Below are 18,986 nucleotides of genomic sequence, written 5' to 3' on the forward strand. Positions count from 1 at the left end.
TAGATGATCATATATATGGTAAAGTTTGGCTATCCCTTTTTGCTTTCCTGCCTTATTTCTTTCTGGACAATGAGAAATAAGACATTAAGGAAACGAGACAATAAAGGGGTGAGGTAGTAAGCTAAATAATTAGAAATGTTCTTGATAGAATGGCCAGGCATTTTAGTGTCTCATGTTGGCATGTTCAAGCATCTAGTCTATAATATGTTGATTAATGTGTATATTACATATGGCTTTACTAAGTTTTATGAACCATGTATAATGAAAACTATACAGAAGCTGGTTCCACTGTAAGAAGGACTGTAGAAATTGGAGGTGAGACATGCTCTACATTTACAGCTGTGCCACAGGATAAAAAAACGTAAAGGATCATATATCTATGACTGGTAAGACTTAATATTAAGGGCATCAACGTGTAGAGTATGTATAGTAGACACATTAGAGTGTGAGCCCCTTTGAGGGACAGTTAATGGCATGACTATGGACTTTGTAAAGCGCTGCCTAATATGTCAGTGCTATATTAATACAAGTATAATAAATGTATTTCTGAAGAAACTTACTAAAATTGTAAAACTTTAAAGAACTACATTGGGGATGGATATAATCTGGTGTGAGTTACCAGTTATGGATACCAAATGTTTGGTTATACAATCAGTCTCTATTTGTAGTTCTTCTAGTGGGCATTTTGGGTAGATACTGTAGGACACAGTAACCGTAAAACTCAAACACTACAAAAGATTGTAATAGTGGTAAATAGCTGTCTGAAGTTCAGGAAACAATGGTTTATCTCATTTGTAACTCATAAAAGTTCATACCATGTATTAATATCATAACTTTCTGCTTGACTGAAGTTTACTTGTGTAATATATTATGCTGTTGCTGAAGCAATTTTTAAGATGCAAAATTTTACAGCTCAGCAGTAATATGCACAAATTTTATAGACAATGACTACTTGTATTCAGATACATCAGCTGTGCAGTTAAAAAGGTTTTTATTAAAATCAATATATAGGGATAATTATTTAGGATTTATTTTGCTATTGCAGGTAATATATTTTGCAGGTAATATGTTTTGTTTGGATTTTAAAGGTTTGAACATCCGATTCACTGAATTTGTACCTGAAAAATACTGATCTATTGTCATATGTCACCTTGAAATTTAGAGGAATCCTCAACAGTTTACACTCTACTCACTATTATACACCTATGCAATTTAACTGCAATTTAAGTTTCAAAATCCACGTAAAAAATACATAACTTTTAGCTGAGGTCTTATGATTGTGTCCATTGCCTCCAGCTCCTTTCTTTTCCTCCAGGGGTGACAAGAGTGTGTGTATGGGTAGTGGGGCATTACCTTGGGATAAAGCAGCATTCATGTAGCCAATCACTAAGTGCAAGTAATTTTGGCTTACTCTGGCTGCCTTTCACAAATTATGGTTTCATTCTTAAATAACCTAAAGAAAAGTGCAAACAGAACAGCAGAACACAACAGATACAACCGAGTGTAGAGCACATGGACAACTGGAACAAAAGACCTAAGGAGTTTTTATTAAAACGTATTCAAGTTCCTAAATATTTTTGGGGTTACCATGGAGAAGCCAGCTATATTGGCCATAAATACCTGTCAATCTGTATTCTCACAAATGAATTGGTGCAAGTTGCTTAGGCCAAATACAATTGCAGTGCAGCAGGCTATATCCAAAATATTATGCAGTGCTGTACAATAAATAGCAACCACAAATGTCTTTTACACTTCTTTTCAATTAGGTTTAGTAGTAGGCTCTTTCTACCATGTGTTTACAGTGGATTTCAAAAGTTATTCCTGCAGTTTTTGCATTTGCGATTCTTGTGCCTTAAGGTGCGTACACACTTCCAATTTTTATCGTTCAAAACGAACGATGAACGAACGAGGAACGATCGATTGGGCAAAAATCGTTCGTAAAAAAAGTAACCAACGACGCCGACGAACGAGGAAAGTCGTTGGAAACGAACGACCGGACCGGCGGATCGGATTGGACGACGATCGTTGAACATCGGTCGTGTGTACGTTCGTTCGTTGATCGTCCATGGTCTGAGCATGCGTAATGAGCGAACGTTCGTTCACTTTCCTGTCATGCACATAGTTCCTCTATCGCTCAAACGATCGTATCTATTGTGTGTACAATATCTACGAACGATCGTGTCGTTATCTCTATGTGCAGGATCGGTGCTATACGATCGTTCGTAGATATCGTGCAGGATCGTTCGTCGTTCGTTTTCCAACGATAATAATTGGAAGTGTGTACGTAGCATTAGTTACCCAGTTCATTTGCAATCACCCTTTGATGTCTGATTGGCTTGAGATAAATGAAACAATGTATGTAATGTAAACTGCCACAGAGTGTACAATAGGCCTTAGCAGTACTCATATAATTTTCCTGGCTGTACTTGGCACTGGGATTTGAAAATAATTAGAGAAAACTTTCAGAAATTATTTTTTTATTATAAAAGTAGCAACATGTTGTACCATTCTGACTACTGAGCAATGCAGAAAGTTTACCATTTAAGTGATATTTGATACAGAGGCTTATTTGCTGCAAAACTTGGGAATCTTCATGTAATACATTCTGGGTCTTTAATTATTTGTGGCTTAAAGTTTTACTTTAATTATCTAATCATGTGAAAAGCAAATTAATGTTCTTTCTTTATTTCTGCACATGATTAAATGGGAATTTGCTCCCACGTGGCTGAATAATGAAAGTGAATAGTCACTTAATTTATTGTGTAAAGATTCTTAGCCTTTATGTCTATGTAAAGCCCAAGGTTATTGATTGCTTTTGGGTGGAGCTGGAATGTAAAAAAACCATATCAGATTATCTTTAGTGGTCTTTCCCTGGGAAGATTTCCTTTCACTTCCTGTCCTACCGATTTTACAGTAAATTGTGGAAATCTCTCAAAAAGCAAATCAAACTTTTGAAAGGTTATTCCTACTGGATCCAAAACTATCTATTCTTTTCATACATTTTAAATGATAAAAGATGCAAGATTATAAAAACATGTTAGGTTTGTAAATCAAGAGATTGATGAGATTAGTAACTGAAAAAATAAAAAAAAATAAAAATAATAAAATAAACATGGCATACTTTTAGCATACACTATGTTTAGCAAATTAAATGTCATTGTTAAAGTTTAGATCTTGGGTTTTTGGTCAGTCATTGATAAACCTTGCTTGTCATTGATTTATATCCAGCTTTACCATTTCATAGTTAAAAAAAAATCACACAAAAATCCATTGATGACTTAAATAAGAGTATTAAGCAAGGCATATAACCACAAAGCAATAGGCTGTTCAATAGGACATCATCAACATTGATGTAATACAATTTATCACTAAGAAAAAAAAAGTACATCTTCAGAGAGAACCTCAAATAGGCTCTTGTCACTTTTTTCAAGTTTCTGAAATCTCATCCAGTAGGCCATCCCCTGCAATCTGTGTGTGAAGCATAGACTGATAGCTTTATGCCAAAGGAGATCTGTCACCACCAATGTAATTAAAGAGGGTACAAAGTACATCTCCCACATTGATATCATCTTCAGAGAGAATCTCAAATGCACTCATCACTGCTTCAAGTTTCTGAAATCTCTTCCACTAGATTATTTTCATTTCTCTACAATCTGTACATAAAAGAACATTTTAGCTTGTACTATATGTGAAAACATACCCATATAGGAATAAACCTGGGATATCTCTTGCTACTAATGTAAAATGTGGCTTTTACTATTGAGGCAAGAGGAATGAACCACAACAACAAAATTTTATCACTCCAGTTTCAAAAAATTCAACACAACACATAGTATAAACCATATCTTCTTTATCGATACAGTTGTAACAATGCCTAAGATGTGCAGAAAGTTGCTGGGTGGTAGGTGGGACCACAACACACATTGGGGAAATGTGGGAACCACCTACCCAGATGCTCAAGATTCCTCCTAAAAACTGGGTTTACCATAGACAAATCAATAAGTATTAAAATCATGGTCTTTACCCTACCCCTTTTAAGTAACTCATAACATCCTCCTTAACACTTTCTTGACCCCCTTCCTTAACACAGAAACCCCAAACTTAACCCTGAGAGATAATACTTAACATTCAACCTATCCTAAGATTAGGCATTTAAGGTAAATGGACCCTAAAAACCTAATCAAAAAAAGTTAGCCCCAGGCAAATAAATAAATTCAGTTAGGAATATCATATATTAGATATTACATGTTATACTTGCCAGGGAATTTGTATTTCTGTCCACCTAGAACTGAAAGTTATACAGCTCTGACTAACGGGGGAATCTGAGCTTTCTCTGCTGCAGATTCATTTTTTCTTCTAGATTTTCTCTCCACTGACACATTGGGCCTGATTTATTAAAGCTCTCCAAGGCCGGAGAGGATACACTTTCATCAGTGAACCTGGTGATCCAGCAAACCTGGAATGGATTTCTTGGAAGCGATTTGCTGTTTGTTAGCAAATGTTTTCAATCCTGGACCAGACCCAATCCAGGTTTGCTGGATCACCCAGGTTCACTGGTGAAAATCTATCCTCTCCAGTATTGGAAAGCTTTCATAAATCAGGCCTAGTGCAAGAAGAAGTAGCACATTTATGAACTCATTTCTGTGTCACTTTAGTTTCCCCACCTGCTTGCTTTTTGCACCTCAGGACTATAGGCCACTGAGAAGTAGCTGATTGGCTTGTTTTGCTCATCTCCACTATATATCCCTTGTTTTCATTACTCACCAGATACAACTGTTGATCATGTAAATGTAAGTTTAAGTTTATCTGATTGATATCTAAAGGCAAGTACACAAGAACTTTTTTCATTTTTTAATCAGATTCCAGGGGGGGCCTGGAGCCCAAAATATTTTGAGAAAAAGGCAACAGTGACAAGGGGGGTAGGGGACTGGAAGAAGGAGGGTTAAAGAAATAAAGAGTTGGGATTGGTAGGTTTAAAATGGCATGATGTAGGCAACCTTTAAAAGGGGGAGGTGTGAGGCGGGAAGATCAATTTTGTGAAAAGAAGGGAAAGAAAATTGTCCTACCTTCCCGTCTCTATGTTGAGCAGTTGGGGGCAGTGGGGGGTGGTGGAAGTTAGGTTTTTTTTTTTTTGGGTAAGACAGGGTGGCAGTTTGAAGGTTCTCGGGGGCAGTCCTAGAGTGGGTGATATTCATTGGTGTTGCGGGGTACTGCCTTAGGTGTGGGGACTTCGGTAGTGGTGGGGCTGCTGGTGGGTATGGTAAGGTACCCATGGCAGTGTAAGGCGGTGTAAGTGACGGTGGCAGCCCCAAAAAGCTTGAAGGTTGGTTATGGGGATGCCTTCGAGGCCCTAAAGCCTAGGTGTTTTTAGTAAACAAGGGTCAGGGAGGTTAATGTTAAGTTTATAATTATTTCTTGATGTTAATGTTAACTGTTAATTTTTATATTAAAAAATTAAAAACATTTTTATGTTAATTTGGTTTATAATGTAAATGAGGAACTTGATGTTAAGCATTGTTGGTATATATATATGGTTACGGTTCTTTATTATTTAGAAATGTAAAAAAGGCTGCTACAGCCATTTTAAACTGGTCTGGTGTTTTTGTGGGAATCGGAAGGGGAATTTGGAGAGGTTGGGTAAGAGGTAGCTGTCTGTGTGGAGCGGAGGACTTCTGGTATCCCGAAGTCATGACCTGATAAAGCAATCGGGTCCATAAAAAAAAACGGTCATATTTGACTTTAGGGTTTGCTCAGTTATGGATAGATTGAATGTGTTGGTACATCACGAGTTGTATTGTGTGTTATGATCAATTGAGTACAATCAGAATTCTTTGGAAAACAACAGATAGGGAAGAATCTTGTACACCTTCTTTGCACTGTTTTGGAACTTCCAACTGATCAATCACGCAGGCAAAAAATTGGCATCACATTTTCTCATGTGTACTCGGCCTAATAGTGTATGCATGCCCAAATGGAGATGTATATGGTCACATCTGTTTGGCTGTTTGGCCTTGCAAATATAAAGCTGAGCTGGGATAAACAACCTAATTGTAGCTAGCTTGTTTGGCCATACATGCATAATATATATATATATATATATATATATAAATACGGACACACATATATACAATCATACTATAGCTAAAAAGAATAGCGGATACAGTCATGTACTCATATCCACCAGCCAATGGATTTAGCTTAACAAGACAAGAAATGAGCACATAAAATCTTTAGAAAACATGCACCTATCAACTAATTCACTGTGTATGAAGATGTCTAATCTGTTAGAACATCATGTGATGTATGCTCACCAGAGGCAATTTTTTTCATGCTTGAAAATTCAAGTAATTTCTCTAATAGCCTATGGGAAATTCACAGCTGAAGGGGGAGATAAGCCTCCTGTAATTTAATCTAACCTTCAATTAGAGGATCACAATGTTTGCACTGAAAACATGATATTTTAATTAGTAATTAACTTTATTATAATGGTAAACGTTAAGGAATGTATATGCCTTGCTTACAACTTTTATTAATAATTGTGGTAATACATTTATTGTAATTGCTTTGTGTTCTGTACATTTTTGTCATGCTGATTTGTTTCATTGTATGTTTCTTCTGTCTACAACTGACTAATAATAATATTAAGTACAAATAAAAATGTAAATGTCTAAGAAAACACATTGTACCTTTTATTTATTCTTGTCCAGGTTATATTAATGTTGTCTTTCATCAGTTCTACTTTTCTGGTGTCATCAGCAGAATAGTCCCGCAGAAGCTTAAAGGCCAAATCATTTGCCACGTCAACATTTATCTGCCATTGGCGAAGTTCTTTGGAAAATTGCTGTGGATAGAAAGTCATTTTTTGTTCAGTTATCAGATGCATTTAAAAAATTGGAAATAGTAAACTGAAAATACATTTGTATCAACAGGTATACAAAGAAAATACTAAGAAAAAGTGAAGAAAAACAAAAAAACAAAAAACAAAAGTATTGTATGCTATATTGAATCCAAGCATATCATGCAGAGATGCTAAAATGATTTTAAAATTTTCTTATAATAGCCACATTAGTTTTAATAGATGAAGAAAATTGCTGATTCTGGATATTACATATATTTTGGATATTGATTATAGCTTTTGTTGAAATGCATTACAACTTTGTGGATTAGAATGTTCAATTTATTAATGTATCTTGCATCCAAATGGTTGTGTAATTAGTGCCATCTGCTGGAGAGCAGCTCTAATTGCATTGGGTTTCAATATTGATGAAAGAGTTGCATTTCAGGTCCTGTGATTTGAAACTGCAATATCACAGTCACATAAAATAACCAATAACTGGTTAGCTTCAGACTAAAACCACAAAACTGCTATAAATCAAATCCAATTAAGCCATGATGATGTTTGCAGAACTAAATAGATTACAATAATGATTGTTCTTCTGCAGAACAGTTCCTGGAGCCACTATTGAAGGAAAACACTTTAATAGTACTATCTACTTAATAAACTATTTAGGGAGATATAGAGAGAAGAGTTTTTATTAGTAAAATTGTCATGGAAAGGCACCTTCTAAAATGTAGAGGGATTCAATGTGCAGAACAAATAGATGTTTAAGGCACATCATGTAAGAAGGAAGGAGTGACAAACTTCTAAACTAAGGCATCTAATGTTAACTGGTCAATAAGTTTTTTTTGTTTGCTATGTAGTTTGAAAATAAATATGTCATCTGTATGCTGTTTATGAAATATGAACAGCATACCCTATTTATTGTACAGCTCTGTGTATAATGCTGACGCTTTACAAAGACCATTTACTAATAATAACTTAATAAAGTCTGTTTAAAGATAACAATTTTCATTTTAGTATAAAGTTGGAAAAGGTTAAAACTACTTTTATGTTTTATTTTTTTGTTATATATATGTCTATAGGAAGATTTCTTTTCTAAACTAAAAACTCTGAAACTTCATTTAAATTTAGCAATTATTAACCTGACTTCATATATAGGCCTTAATTTAATTTTTTTTTAGACTATAGCTTTACAACCTATAAACTTTTATACAAGTGCTGTATGTGTACTTTTTCTGCTTCAGGCAGTGAAGACACATGTTATTTCCCCTAATAATGAGCAAAAACCATGGACTCATTTCATACCAGTTGGCTCTCATTATTAATTTTTCATACATAATGACATTTTTCCATTTTACAAAGACAGTAAAGTGTAACTTCAGACCCCTCCTAGAAAAGCAATATGTTAAAATCAAACAGTAAACCAACTTGAAATGGGCCTAGGTCTAATGAGATGGACCTTTCCATAGTATTGACATCTCACTTCTAAAAACAAGACAAGACCATGGTGTAGATATACTGTAGTCATTCCAGACTTTTCATATAACTTTCCCTGCTTATACTAAATTTGTCTCTATATAACTGGAAGGAGTCATATCATTTGTGTAGTCTATGCACCTGGCACAAGACCTTCAGGGTTTAAGGGTCCATTTATACTGATGTTGATCAAATTATTTCTTGGTCCTTTTTGTCATGTAGACCTGGACAGAACCAATTTCTAAGTGTCAATAAATACACGGTGAATGTGTTTCTATTTGGTCTGTAGGTGACTAAAAGGCTGAAAACTTTGTCTCACACAGTGGCCATTAAATGACTGTGCCCATCACTGGTAGGGTTCTTAAAAAATAAAATACTTTAAGAGCTTGGACTAACATTAATAATTCTGGCGTGTTTTGTAGTATGACATGGAGTTTGTTCTTGCTATACAAATAATTCATTATCTGCAATTCTTTAATCGAGGCTGACTTTTGGTACATTTTAATTTTCACCTCTCAGCAATTTGCCAGTTATTTTCCTATAATCTTTTCTTATATCTTGTAATTAATTTGTAATCTGCATTTTATCAAACCCAACATAATGTGTATTTATCTTTGATACTAATCTACTTTTATTTTCAATATAGTGTGATTATAGTAATAGGGTACAAAGAGGACAAGTTTTGAAAATTGAAGTAATAATTACAGATTCTAGGTTCATTCTCTTGGGTCTCATCATAGTAAATTTCCCAAATGAAATAACATTTACAGTGAACAACCAGGACAGCAAAACTATCAATTATGGATATGCAGTGGTGTTTTATTGTTATATTTAAATGAAGCATACATCAACTTCTTCTGTCTACATAAGTACAAATGTAATGTAACTAAGGATGAAGGTGATAGAACATAAAACAATCCTGTAATAATTAATAATGCATTGTGCTTTTGAGAACAAAGGAATATCATGTTAGTGACTACAGAAGTGTGTATGTTTTACAGGTTGCCCTATTTAGTCTTTGGTGGATACATCACACTATACAGCAGGCCAATTAAAATACAAGCTGTTTTTCAAGATTCTTCTGCTTTATTATCTTCTTGAAGAAAATAAATTCTACAATGGTGGACACAGTCTGATTAGATAACCCCAGATGACTGAGCGAACACTATCAGTTTACTCTGCTTATTAGTTTCCTAATGGCCACTGCATCAAACCTGTCATATCAGCTGAAGGCATCTAAATAGACAGACTCAGTCACTGTACACTTCTTCAGGAAGTCATGTTTTAAAGTACAACTATAATTCTACTTTCAAAATTTTCAAACAGGCACATCTTTATTGCAGAAAAGCATAGGCAATGTCCTTTCTGCAATAAATCATACATACCTGCCATTTCACTATCTTCTTTAAATAAAACTGCTGATCTCAGGATATAATGCCGAAATGTGTCAGGTATCCTAGCATTTCCCGGGGCTGCTGGGACTAAATGAACCTCTGAGTACATGGGGATTATGTCACAGCAAATCAGGATGGCCAAAGAAAGGCATCCAGGAAAGAACAGTTGGAAGCTTTCTGCACTTGTGACAGAACAGGGAGTTATACAGTTACATAGTTAGTTAGTCAATCAGCTATATTTTTTGCTACTAGCAAAGCATCCAGGTTATGCTTAAATCAAGCTAGAACTACTTCCTGAGGGAGCCTTTTCCACATTTTCACAGACGTTACTGTGAAGAATCCCTTCCTTATCCGGAGATTAAATTTCTTTTCCTAAAGATTCAAGGGTTGCCCCCTTGTCCTTTGTAATGACCTTAATATAGTTAATAGTTAATTGAGTTAATACTAATTGAGAGGCGAGCTCTCTATATAGACCATGTTCTGACAAACTTCCTGTAGGTATGTTTTCATGACAAGTACATAATGCCTAAATTTCAGCAGTACTTCAAACAGGCTCAAAAACTGGCTCACCACTTTTATGGGTCAAGTAAGGAAGACCACATACTCACATACCTTAAGCTCATTATTTTGCTTCTTCAGTGCATCAACAGTATATGAAATTTCTTTCCAAGATTCAATCCTTCCTTTCGCCTTCTCCAGTACTTGTTCTGCCTCATGGCGAGCTTCTATCCACTGGGCAGAATCTTTAAGCATTTCCTGCAGCTGTTGTCTTCGATTTTGGAGGTGATTTTGTACTTCCTCCCATTGGTTTTGTATTTTTTCAACTGCAAAAAATGAATAAATAAAATATACACATCTGAAGGATCAATTTTTATATAGAAGAGGTATATTTAATTAAAAAAGATATTTTAAAAATAATTGTATTACTTGTTGAGGTGTACAAATGTTTAGAAAAAGGACAAAATACAATAATTGTACTGTATCCTACCATTATCATAGGACTAATGCTTGTATACTAAAATGTATTCACTGAATAAACTCTTTCGTTTTATTCTTTAGGTTATATAAAATACAGGTGTGAACAGGTACTGCTTTAACTTTTGTTGTGCCCCAACATTTTTTGATGTGACACAACATTCTTAAAGAGCCCAAGCTGATGAATGTTGTTATTTTTCTGAAACAATGCTTTGTCGGTTAAAACTACAACTTTATTTTTTCCTGAGAATATTAAACATTGTTGTCAACATTTTTTGTGCAATATGTTTCTAATTCCACAATTTTATGGTAATATCATCTGACATAAAGATATACGGGACATCATCTTATTGATATTCAAATGAAATTTTCATACTGAATAAATGTTTCAATTAGTGGTGTTAAACTATAAATATTCGACATATGAATTATTCATACATTTTCCCATCCAAAGTTCTTCATTAATTTCTGTCTTAATTTATTATTTTAGAGGAACTCTAATTAAACCCATACATTACACATTGATTCACACAGATTTTTTGTACTGTACTTTAAGTGCGAAAAACAAATCTTTCTAGCCTATGTACATACAGTACGACATTACATACCTAAAGGACCAGTGACTACAAGTTGCTTTATTCATGAAAAAAAAATTGCAACTCACGTTGCATACAATCATTCCATCAGCAATGTAAAAGCTCCATCCTTTGGTAGAAACCTTACACATGCTATCTGTTGTGATGATAGTATTTTTAAGTTCATATCATGTAAACTTAACAGTAAGGAAAAGGATATTTTACAATGTCAAGGAAATCCCATCTTAGGTGTCATAGGGGTAGGGGTAAGTAGGGGTAAGGTTTGAGTTCACCAACTTTACCGAACTCCACTGCTTTGGACAATAGTTCTACCCTTCAACTACCCAATCCAAATCTAAATGTTTTCTCTTTAGCTTGTGGTTGTTCTTGTTATTCATTTTAAGGTCAGTCTGCAGCTAAGCATCTTGCAATGGAGTTCAGTTGACTGCAGACTACTTTAAAATTGTTGCAGCAATTTACCTTTATGAAACAGCTTCTCAAAAGTGAGACACACATGCCAGCCTGCACTGACCATAACATACTAGCAAGAAAAGTTCTGCAGACCAGTCTAGAAATAAGTAGAGAGCCATCTTTGAGGGAGTGGCTGAGAGACATTTCTGAAAATTCTCCTGCTGGAATTTTTTCTTCAAGTCAGATTTCTGCTTGAATAGTGATAGAGGACAGCACAATGTGCTGGAACTGTTTTCACCTTAATCCAACTGTCTTCCTAAGAGAACTGGGAAGAGCTGACTACTGCATTGTAAATGCCACATGGTCTACAATGTAAACATAGCTGTGCTACGCTAGTGACCTCTCAAGTTTCTAAAGTTACATTACTTCTCTGCAGCAGAGTCCTGCCAAATCCCAGATATTTGTTTATTTTATCAGGATCTAGCGGTAGAGACTGCACTGCAGGTGAAAAGAAATACTGTCAATTATAGACAGAGGACAAATACAGAAAACATTGCTTTACAGTAGTGGAGAAAGTGAGCTGACTGAGAATACTTCAGGTTGAAGCACCATAAAGTGACAGGACAGTTGTTACTTTCTTTAGAATAGGGTGTGCACATTACACCTATTGTGACTTGAAAACCTTGAAAAGAAATGCATTACTACTCAGTTGTTCCGAGCTCAAACACAGACCTGATATAAGCTATATCATAACGCATTATTCTGTTTTGTACTAACCACTTTTCTGAATTTCAATGTGTTGCCACCACTGAATAGGGTTGTAAATTATTTACAATTCTATGTTTCACAATTTGAGGATACCATGATATTCATGCATGAGTTGTACTTGCAAACTTATCAAAGTCATCACTTACAGGTGTATCAGACTCTGTGCCACACCCACAATGCCCTATTATAATACAGTATATATCTCTTTCATAGTGCCAGCATTTAGGTCAGGTGGGACTTGATTTGTTCTTTTGCATGTAATAATATGTGATTTGTGAAGGAGCAGGGGTCTGGATAGGGTAAGATGACTAATGCCAGGTTCACTTAATTTCTACTTACATAAAGCTGCAGTCATGTCATACTGAAGACCATTATCCACCCTCTGTGTTTCAGAGCAGGTTGCCCAAATATTTATGCAAACAGTGATACAGACACAAAAAGAAGGATGTCCACTCCAAACCACATATTCGTTCCTTTTAGCAATCAAAAGATGGGTGACATTATCTTTGAGGGAATAACAGGGACCAGCCAGTGCAAGGTAGTCTGTCGCACTGATCCAATGCTCCCCTGTACTCCCCGGTAAAAAAGCAAAAAGCAAAACCATGTGGTATGGGTTAGAGGAGAGTGACAGGGGGCTGTAATCAAAATGTAATTTTTGCTGCAAGATTAGCTTTAATCCTGGTATGCATCCTTTTTATTTTCACTGCAAACTGTTAATGCAGCCGATTATGGAGTAAATTGCCATTTTTTATTTTTCCATCAAAGCCTTTATCAGGCAGACTGTAAGTCAAATGCAGAGCTTCTGGTACTTCTTCACAATAATTTATTAATCTATTTAAAGGAACTTATCATTTGTCCTTATAAGTCATCAAAAGATTGTTAGACTTGTTTACCATTATGGACTACACACAACAATCACATAGTTTGCTATTCATTTAGCTAAATAGCTTTTAGAAAGCTTATTTGAATACATGTTGATCCCAATAAATAGCAAGAGGGCATCTCTACACAACCAATATTTTAGTAAACAATAGCTCATGTTGTTACTTGAAACCCTCCTGCTGAAGAGAAATGCATTCCTTTGAAAACTGGTGTTCTGCATAGAAGAATGCCCTTAAGGGGTTTGACATACATTACTCTGATATTGCAGACACATAATATTTTTATCGAATGTATTCCGTGCAAAAGTCATGCAAACTGGGCACCCACCCACTGTTTCTGAAAGCTGTTATTCCACATGGATCCAAACAATTATCTTGGGATGGCTGATTTTTCACTAAGTTTGTATATTGACCTGCCTAGGTAAACTGCCAAACTAGATTTTAGAGCTGAAGTAACCATTTTTTTTAATATTCATTGTACATAAGTTTTTGTATAAAGCTAAAAAAATAGCTAAATATAGTTATTAGTTACACTTAAAAAAAGTTACTTTTATTGTTAGTTCCTGTCTTAAGGGCACACATATATATTGTAATCTGTAATCCAAAACTATATTAGAATGTCTCTTCTTTATTAAATATTTTTATATGCATAAGGTACAGTACTGTGTAAGATGTTGACGCTACATAAATACTGTTTATTATTATTAATAGGAAAATAAAAAGTAGAGAAACGAATGCTGAGGTTTTTTAGGCAAAACAAATTTGTATTGTATATTTCACATGATTAACCACCTGGCCGTTAACCACCTGGGCGTTACACTGATGTCTAGATTTCTGTTCCAAAAGCGTTACACTGATTTTCATGAATTTTTTTTTTTTAAATTGTAGACCTGTAACTTACAGAAATATGTCCGAACAAGGGTCTAGTAGATATCATGAATATAAAAAATGTTTGAAACACACAATCATGTAAAAAAAAAAAATTACTTTTAATAAAATTAAATAAAAGACACAAAAATCAGCTTGGAGTTTGTATTCAATCAAATACAAAATGTGTTTGAATGAGTTTCAATTTGAATTTCCCGCACACGCGCTGACGTCATCGCCGAGGGACACGTACACGCTACGGACGGAGAAGAAGAAGCCGGCCGACTTCTTCTTCTCCGCCGGCCGGCTTCTTCTTCTGGGAGAAGGCACCCGACGCTGGAGGACGACGCTGGAGATCGATGCTGGAGGACGACGCTGGAACACGACGCTGGAACACGACGCTGGAACACGACGCTAGATGATCGCAGCGGGACCAGGTAAGTGATCGATAAACCCGAACTTTTCTCACTGTATTTTCATACAGTGAGAAAAGTTCGGGTTTATCGATAATTGTAATTTTTTTTAACCCGAACCAAGGTCGAGTTTATCGCTAGGGTGGTTAAACCCGACCTTGGTTCGGGGTAAAAACACTTGCAAAAAGTGTTAAACCCAAACTTTTCCCAGGTGGTTAAAAATATATACAAACGTTATATCGGATTACAACTGAAAGAAAATACTTACCCTGTCCTCGCAGCTCCTCCAGCAGCAATAAAAAATTTGCTATTGCTGCTGGCATCTGCAGTGAGATGTGAAGCACAATGCAGAAATCCTACATTGTGCTTTGCATCTCTCTTGAGATGTAAGCAGCAACAGTTCCAGCGTCTGTGTGCCTGTGTTAGGCAGGGCAGGGAAATCTCCACTCACATCACCCCGGGAGGATGAGTCATCTTCCGGGTGATGTGATTGGTGATATATGGGGGTGTGTCTAGGAGGGAAATTTAAAAGCAGATTACAATGTAATCTGCTTTTAAATGGTTTTTACAGTACAAAAACCCCACACAACATGAAATAAAAATAAAAGTACATTTTTAATTTTATATTTTATTTTTAGATTACATTGTTGTCCATTATTTCATTATTTTTTGAAATTAATATTTATAATTATGTATTATAATATCATTTATGATTATAATATAATAAATAAATATAATTATCATACCCGGGAGTTAATCCCAAGAATTACAGGCCCACAATATAAACAAAAATTTCTATGCAAAAAAATAGGATAAATTTTTGCATCAAAAAACTGACAGCATTAGAACGCTAGGGGGGTTAAGCTGATTTTTGTGTTTTTTTATTTAATTTTATTAAAAGTAAATTTTTTTTTTTTTTTTTACATGATTCATCATAGGATCAAAATCATAGGATTTGTAGACCGTAAACTATACATGTCAGATGCCTGACTAAAAACCACGAGTATAAGACGTAAGGTCCCTTGTCCCGACGTGTTTGGCCGTGTGGCTTTCTCAGGGGATTGGCAGAGACCAATAATACTTGTTATCCAATGTAGCAATGCAGCTTGTGTGTTGATAGAACAGCAGCAGGGGGTTAAGTAAGGTTGGTTCCCGTCTTGTGAGCGTGGGGAGTCAGCGTCTCTACAGCACCCACATGGATGTCCAACAGCAAATTAGCTAGCTAATTTACTGTTGGACATCCACGTGGGTGGATGTGTAGCTCTCTATGAGGGTATGCTTATTAAAATTTAATGTACTTGAAGGGTATTAACTAGATTGGTTGAAAATACTTGAGTGGTATAACCTAGAGATTTGACAAAGATACTTTAATGTACTTGAAAAGGATTTTCTAGGCATTGGTGAATATACTAAGAAATGCACTACAATACGCCTAAAAGCAACCTTTGAATTCAACTCAAGAACATCCAATAATTCCCATTCACACAACCTAAAGTTAATTCAAGAAAACTCCTTGACCTAATTTGTGAATGTTGATTAGATCAGATAGAATGAATTAATGATTCATTTTGCAGAATTATTTACAATGCAAATAACATAATAAAACATTATGCTACTCCTCCATTACAAAACCATAACAACTGTTTTCCTCTTATTACAGGATCCTAATGTGCATATCACCCCCCCATGGGCACCAGTCTATAGCTACTCTTGTTGGTATTAAACCGTATTCTCACTGTGACACTCCTATCAGCTATTATTTCGGCATGCACACAGACCATTCCCTGTAGCTGTTGTTTGTAAATATCTAATTAATCTAAGACTGGTTTGCTTTTATTGTCTTCACTGTTTGTTCAGAATATGACATCTGAGGGACTGTTCCTCTGAAATGTTATCTATCTTTTTCTGTATACTTCATGTTGCTAAATAGAAAGATTTCAATTAATATAAAATGCTGCAAATCTCCTTAATATTTTAAGGCTCCAGTACCTCTCTCTATTAGGAGCAATGCATAATTCTTTGACTGTAGTCTCACTGATAGCATTATATTATAAAGTGTCCTATTAGCACTAATTTCTCCCTTGACTATAAAAAAAGAAAACATCAGTGCCCTGCTACCTGCCATATTCCAAGTCTACTGGTTAGTAGTTAGTAGAAAATTGTTAATGGCATGCAGCTGCTAAAGAGCCAATTAAATTACACTTTGCATTTCTGTAAGATGTGATTAGCCACTGCTCTTCCTGAACTATGCACCTAGAACAATTTATTCAAAGCTAGTTAATATTTATTACAATGTGTCCAAGGCTCAATATCTTAGTACTTTTCATTTTTATAATGTGTAACTATTACAAATAAGGGTCATTTGGTACTGTGCATGTTCTTCTGAAAGAATGATATAGAGTGAGCCTACTAAGACTTTTGTCCCTGGAAGTATCTGAAAACAAAACTTTTTGTTAACAAGATTTATGTTGCAGAAGAAACACACCGGGCCTGATTTATTTAAAGCTCTCCAAGACAGGAGAAGATAGGCCATCATGGGAGAACCTGGGTGATCCAGAAAATATGGAATGGATCATTTGCTATTTGTTGGCAGATGATTTCAATCCCTGATTGGATCCACTCCAAGATTCCTGGATCACCCAGGTTTACTCATGAAAATGTATTTTTGTCAGTCCTGGAGAGATGTAATAAATCAGCCCCATTATGTCTCTTTTGCAACATAGAATTCATACCTGTTGGCTTACAAGGTTCTGGACAATTTAGGCAACTACTTGAATCAAATAACTCATGTGCACATTTGGGAGTTACAACATCCAGACACAGACAATCAGGGTGCCAGAAGATCCCAAACCTGGAAAAAAAGATGTTGGCACCAAGGATGCTCAAAGATGCAGAAAAGCTGGGACAGTTTTAGTTAGTTTTGCTCATTTTATCAGGATCAGGACATGACGTAATGAAAAAAAGTTGCAAGCAAGGGTAAAACTTTATTACTGCCCATGTCCTGATGACAACTGCACCCATCTATTTGTATAGTCATCACAAGCACAGGGAGTGAAAACAATCTTCATATAAATCTTTAACGCAAACTCCAGGCAAAAATAAAAGGCACACATTGCACTTAGTAATACCTAATTAAATGTATTTTTTAAGTAAGCAGTGTAGAAACCTGAATCTGATCTGACATTGGTATTGAGTTGTATTGCTTTGGGTGCAGCAGTAGTAGTAGTAATAGTAGTCAATCACATTCAACTGGACTTGTTTTTGTCATGTTGATGTTTCACCAAGCTGATTCATCAGTTTTACCAGTATAGAAAATACACTACATCATTTATATCTAAATAGCACAAATACCCTAATCCAATCACTAGATTGTGACAATGCAGATGTTGATTGACCAAGTTTAGGAGCTGTAAAATTTGTTGAACCACCCTGTTTTATTAAAATAATCCCATCCTACGTGGCTGGAAGTCTTCATAGGTTTAACCTTCCAATTACATGAATAAAGGTATGAATGGTTTTTAAATGATAAAGATGTTAAAAGGATATTGTAAGAAGAAGATAGATGGTGCTTAAACCCCTCACCCCCGTTTAGAGATGGTTGGCCCTTTCAAGCCCCTAGGTAGTGCATATTTTTATGCAACTACATGCATCAAGGTGTTTTCCAAGTCTATATTACACATTAATCTCATAGTTCAGTACACTGCATCACTAGAGTAATGTGTTATTTTAAATGATGTTTTCCACTTACTAAAATACCAAAGAGTCCTGCTTTTCCAGGAGTGCCCATAGGCATTACATGATTAGATGATATTCCTACAGATTAAATAATGATATGCACTGCAGTGTTTTGCAAAAGGAAAAGATTTAGGGAGTTTTGGGCAATAGTTTATTATCTAAAGATAAAAATGGCTCTGGGGATTTTTCTGTTATCCAAGCAAATAGGATTTGAGCATACATATTTTTGAGAGTATTGGGAAAATATGTAACTGTGGTAAACATTATAACTTCTAGTTGTCATCTGATGCATTTGCTTAGCTTTAAAAATGGAATATAGTTAAAACTGGGATAGCCGGAAGAATGTAATACAATAAAGTAGCAAATCACAGTTTCCTTTGTTTACGTAACCACAATTATAATGCCAAATAAATCACTAAGTCACATCTAAAACTACATTTACAATCAATTCCAGAGTATGAGATTTAAAATCCATTGCAATGGTTAGCCAGCTCACCAGTATAGCATAACAGCTTGCTCTATAGTCCTAATAAAGAAATATACCCAAACAGTACATGCAGAGACCTAATTCAATTTAATGTAATTAAAAGTGCTCATTGTGTTTTTATAAAGTAGTTTATTAGCACATACCAAGACATTTTTCCCGAATT

At 35.3% G+C, this 18,986-nt stretch overlaps 1 protein-coding gene across 7 annotated transcripts in view; it reads right to left on the bottom strand.

Annotated features, from left to right (window-relative positions):
* Positions 1 to 18,986, bottom strand: part of DMD (dystrophin) — a 721,719-nt gene that overhangs the window by 371,861 nt on the left and 330,872 nt on the right. For all 7 annotated transcript variants that reach the window (XM_072414251.1, XM_072414268.1, XM_072414235.1 and 4 more), the window contains 2 exons: positions 10,324 to 10,535; positions 6,687 to 6,841 (listed from right to left, as the gene is read on the bottom strand). In XM_072414251.1, the coding sequence (XP_072270352.1) occupies positions 6,687 to 6,841; positions 10,324 to 10,535 (367 nt within the window). The remainder of the gene's footprint in view (positions 1 to 6,686; positions 6,842 to 10,323; positions 10,536 to 18,986) is intronic.

This window comes from Pyxicephalus adspersus, chromosome 1, assembly GCF_032062135.1.
Source record: "Pyxicephalus adspersus chromosome 1, UCB_Pads_2.0, whole genome shotgun sequence".
Lineage (NCBI taxonomy): Eukaryota > Metazoa > Chordata > Amphibia > Anura > Pyxicephalidae > Pyxicephalus > Pyxicephalus adspersus.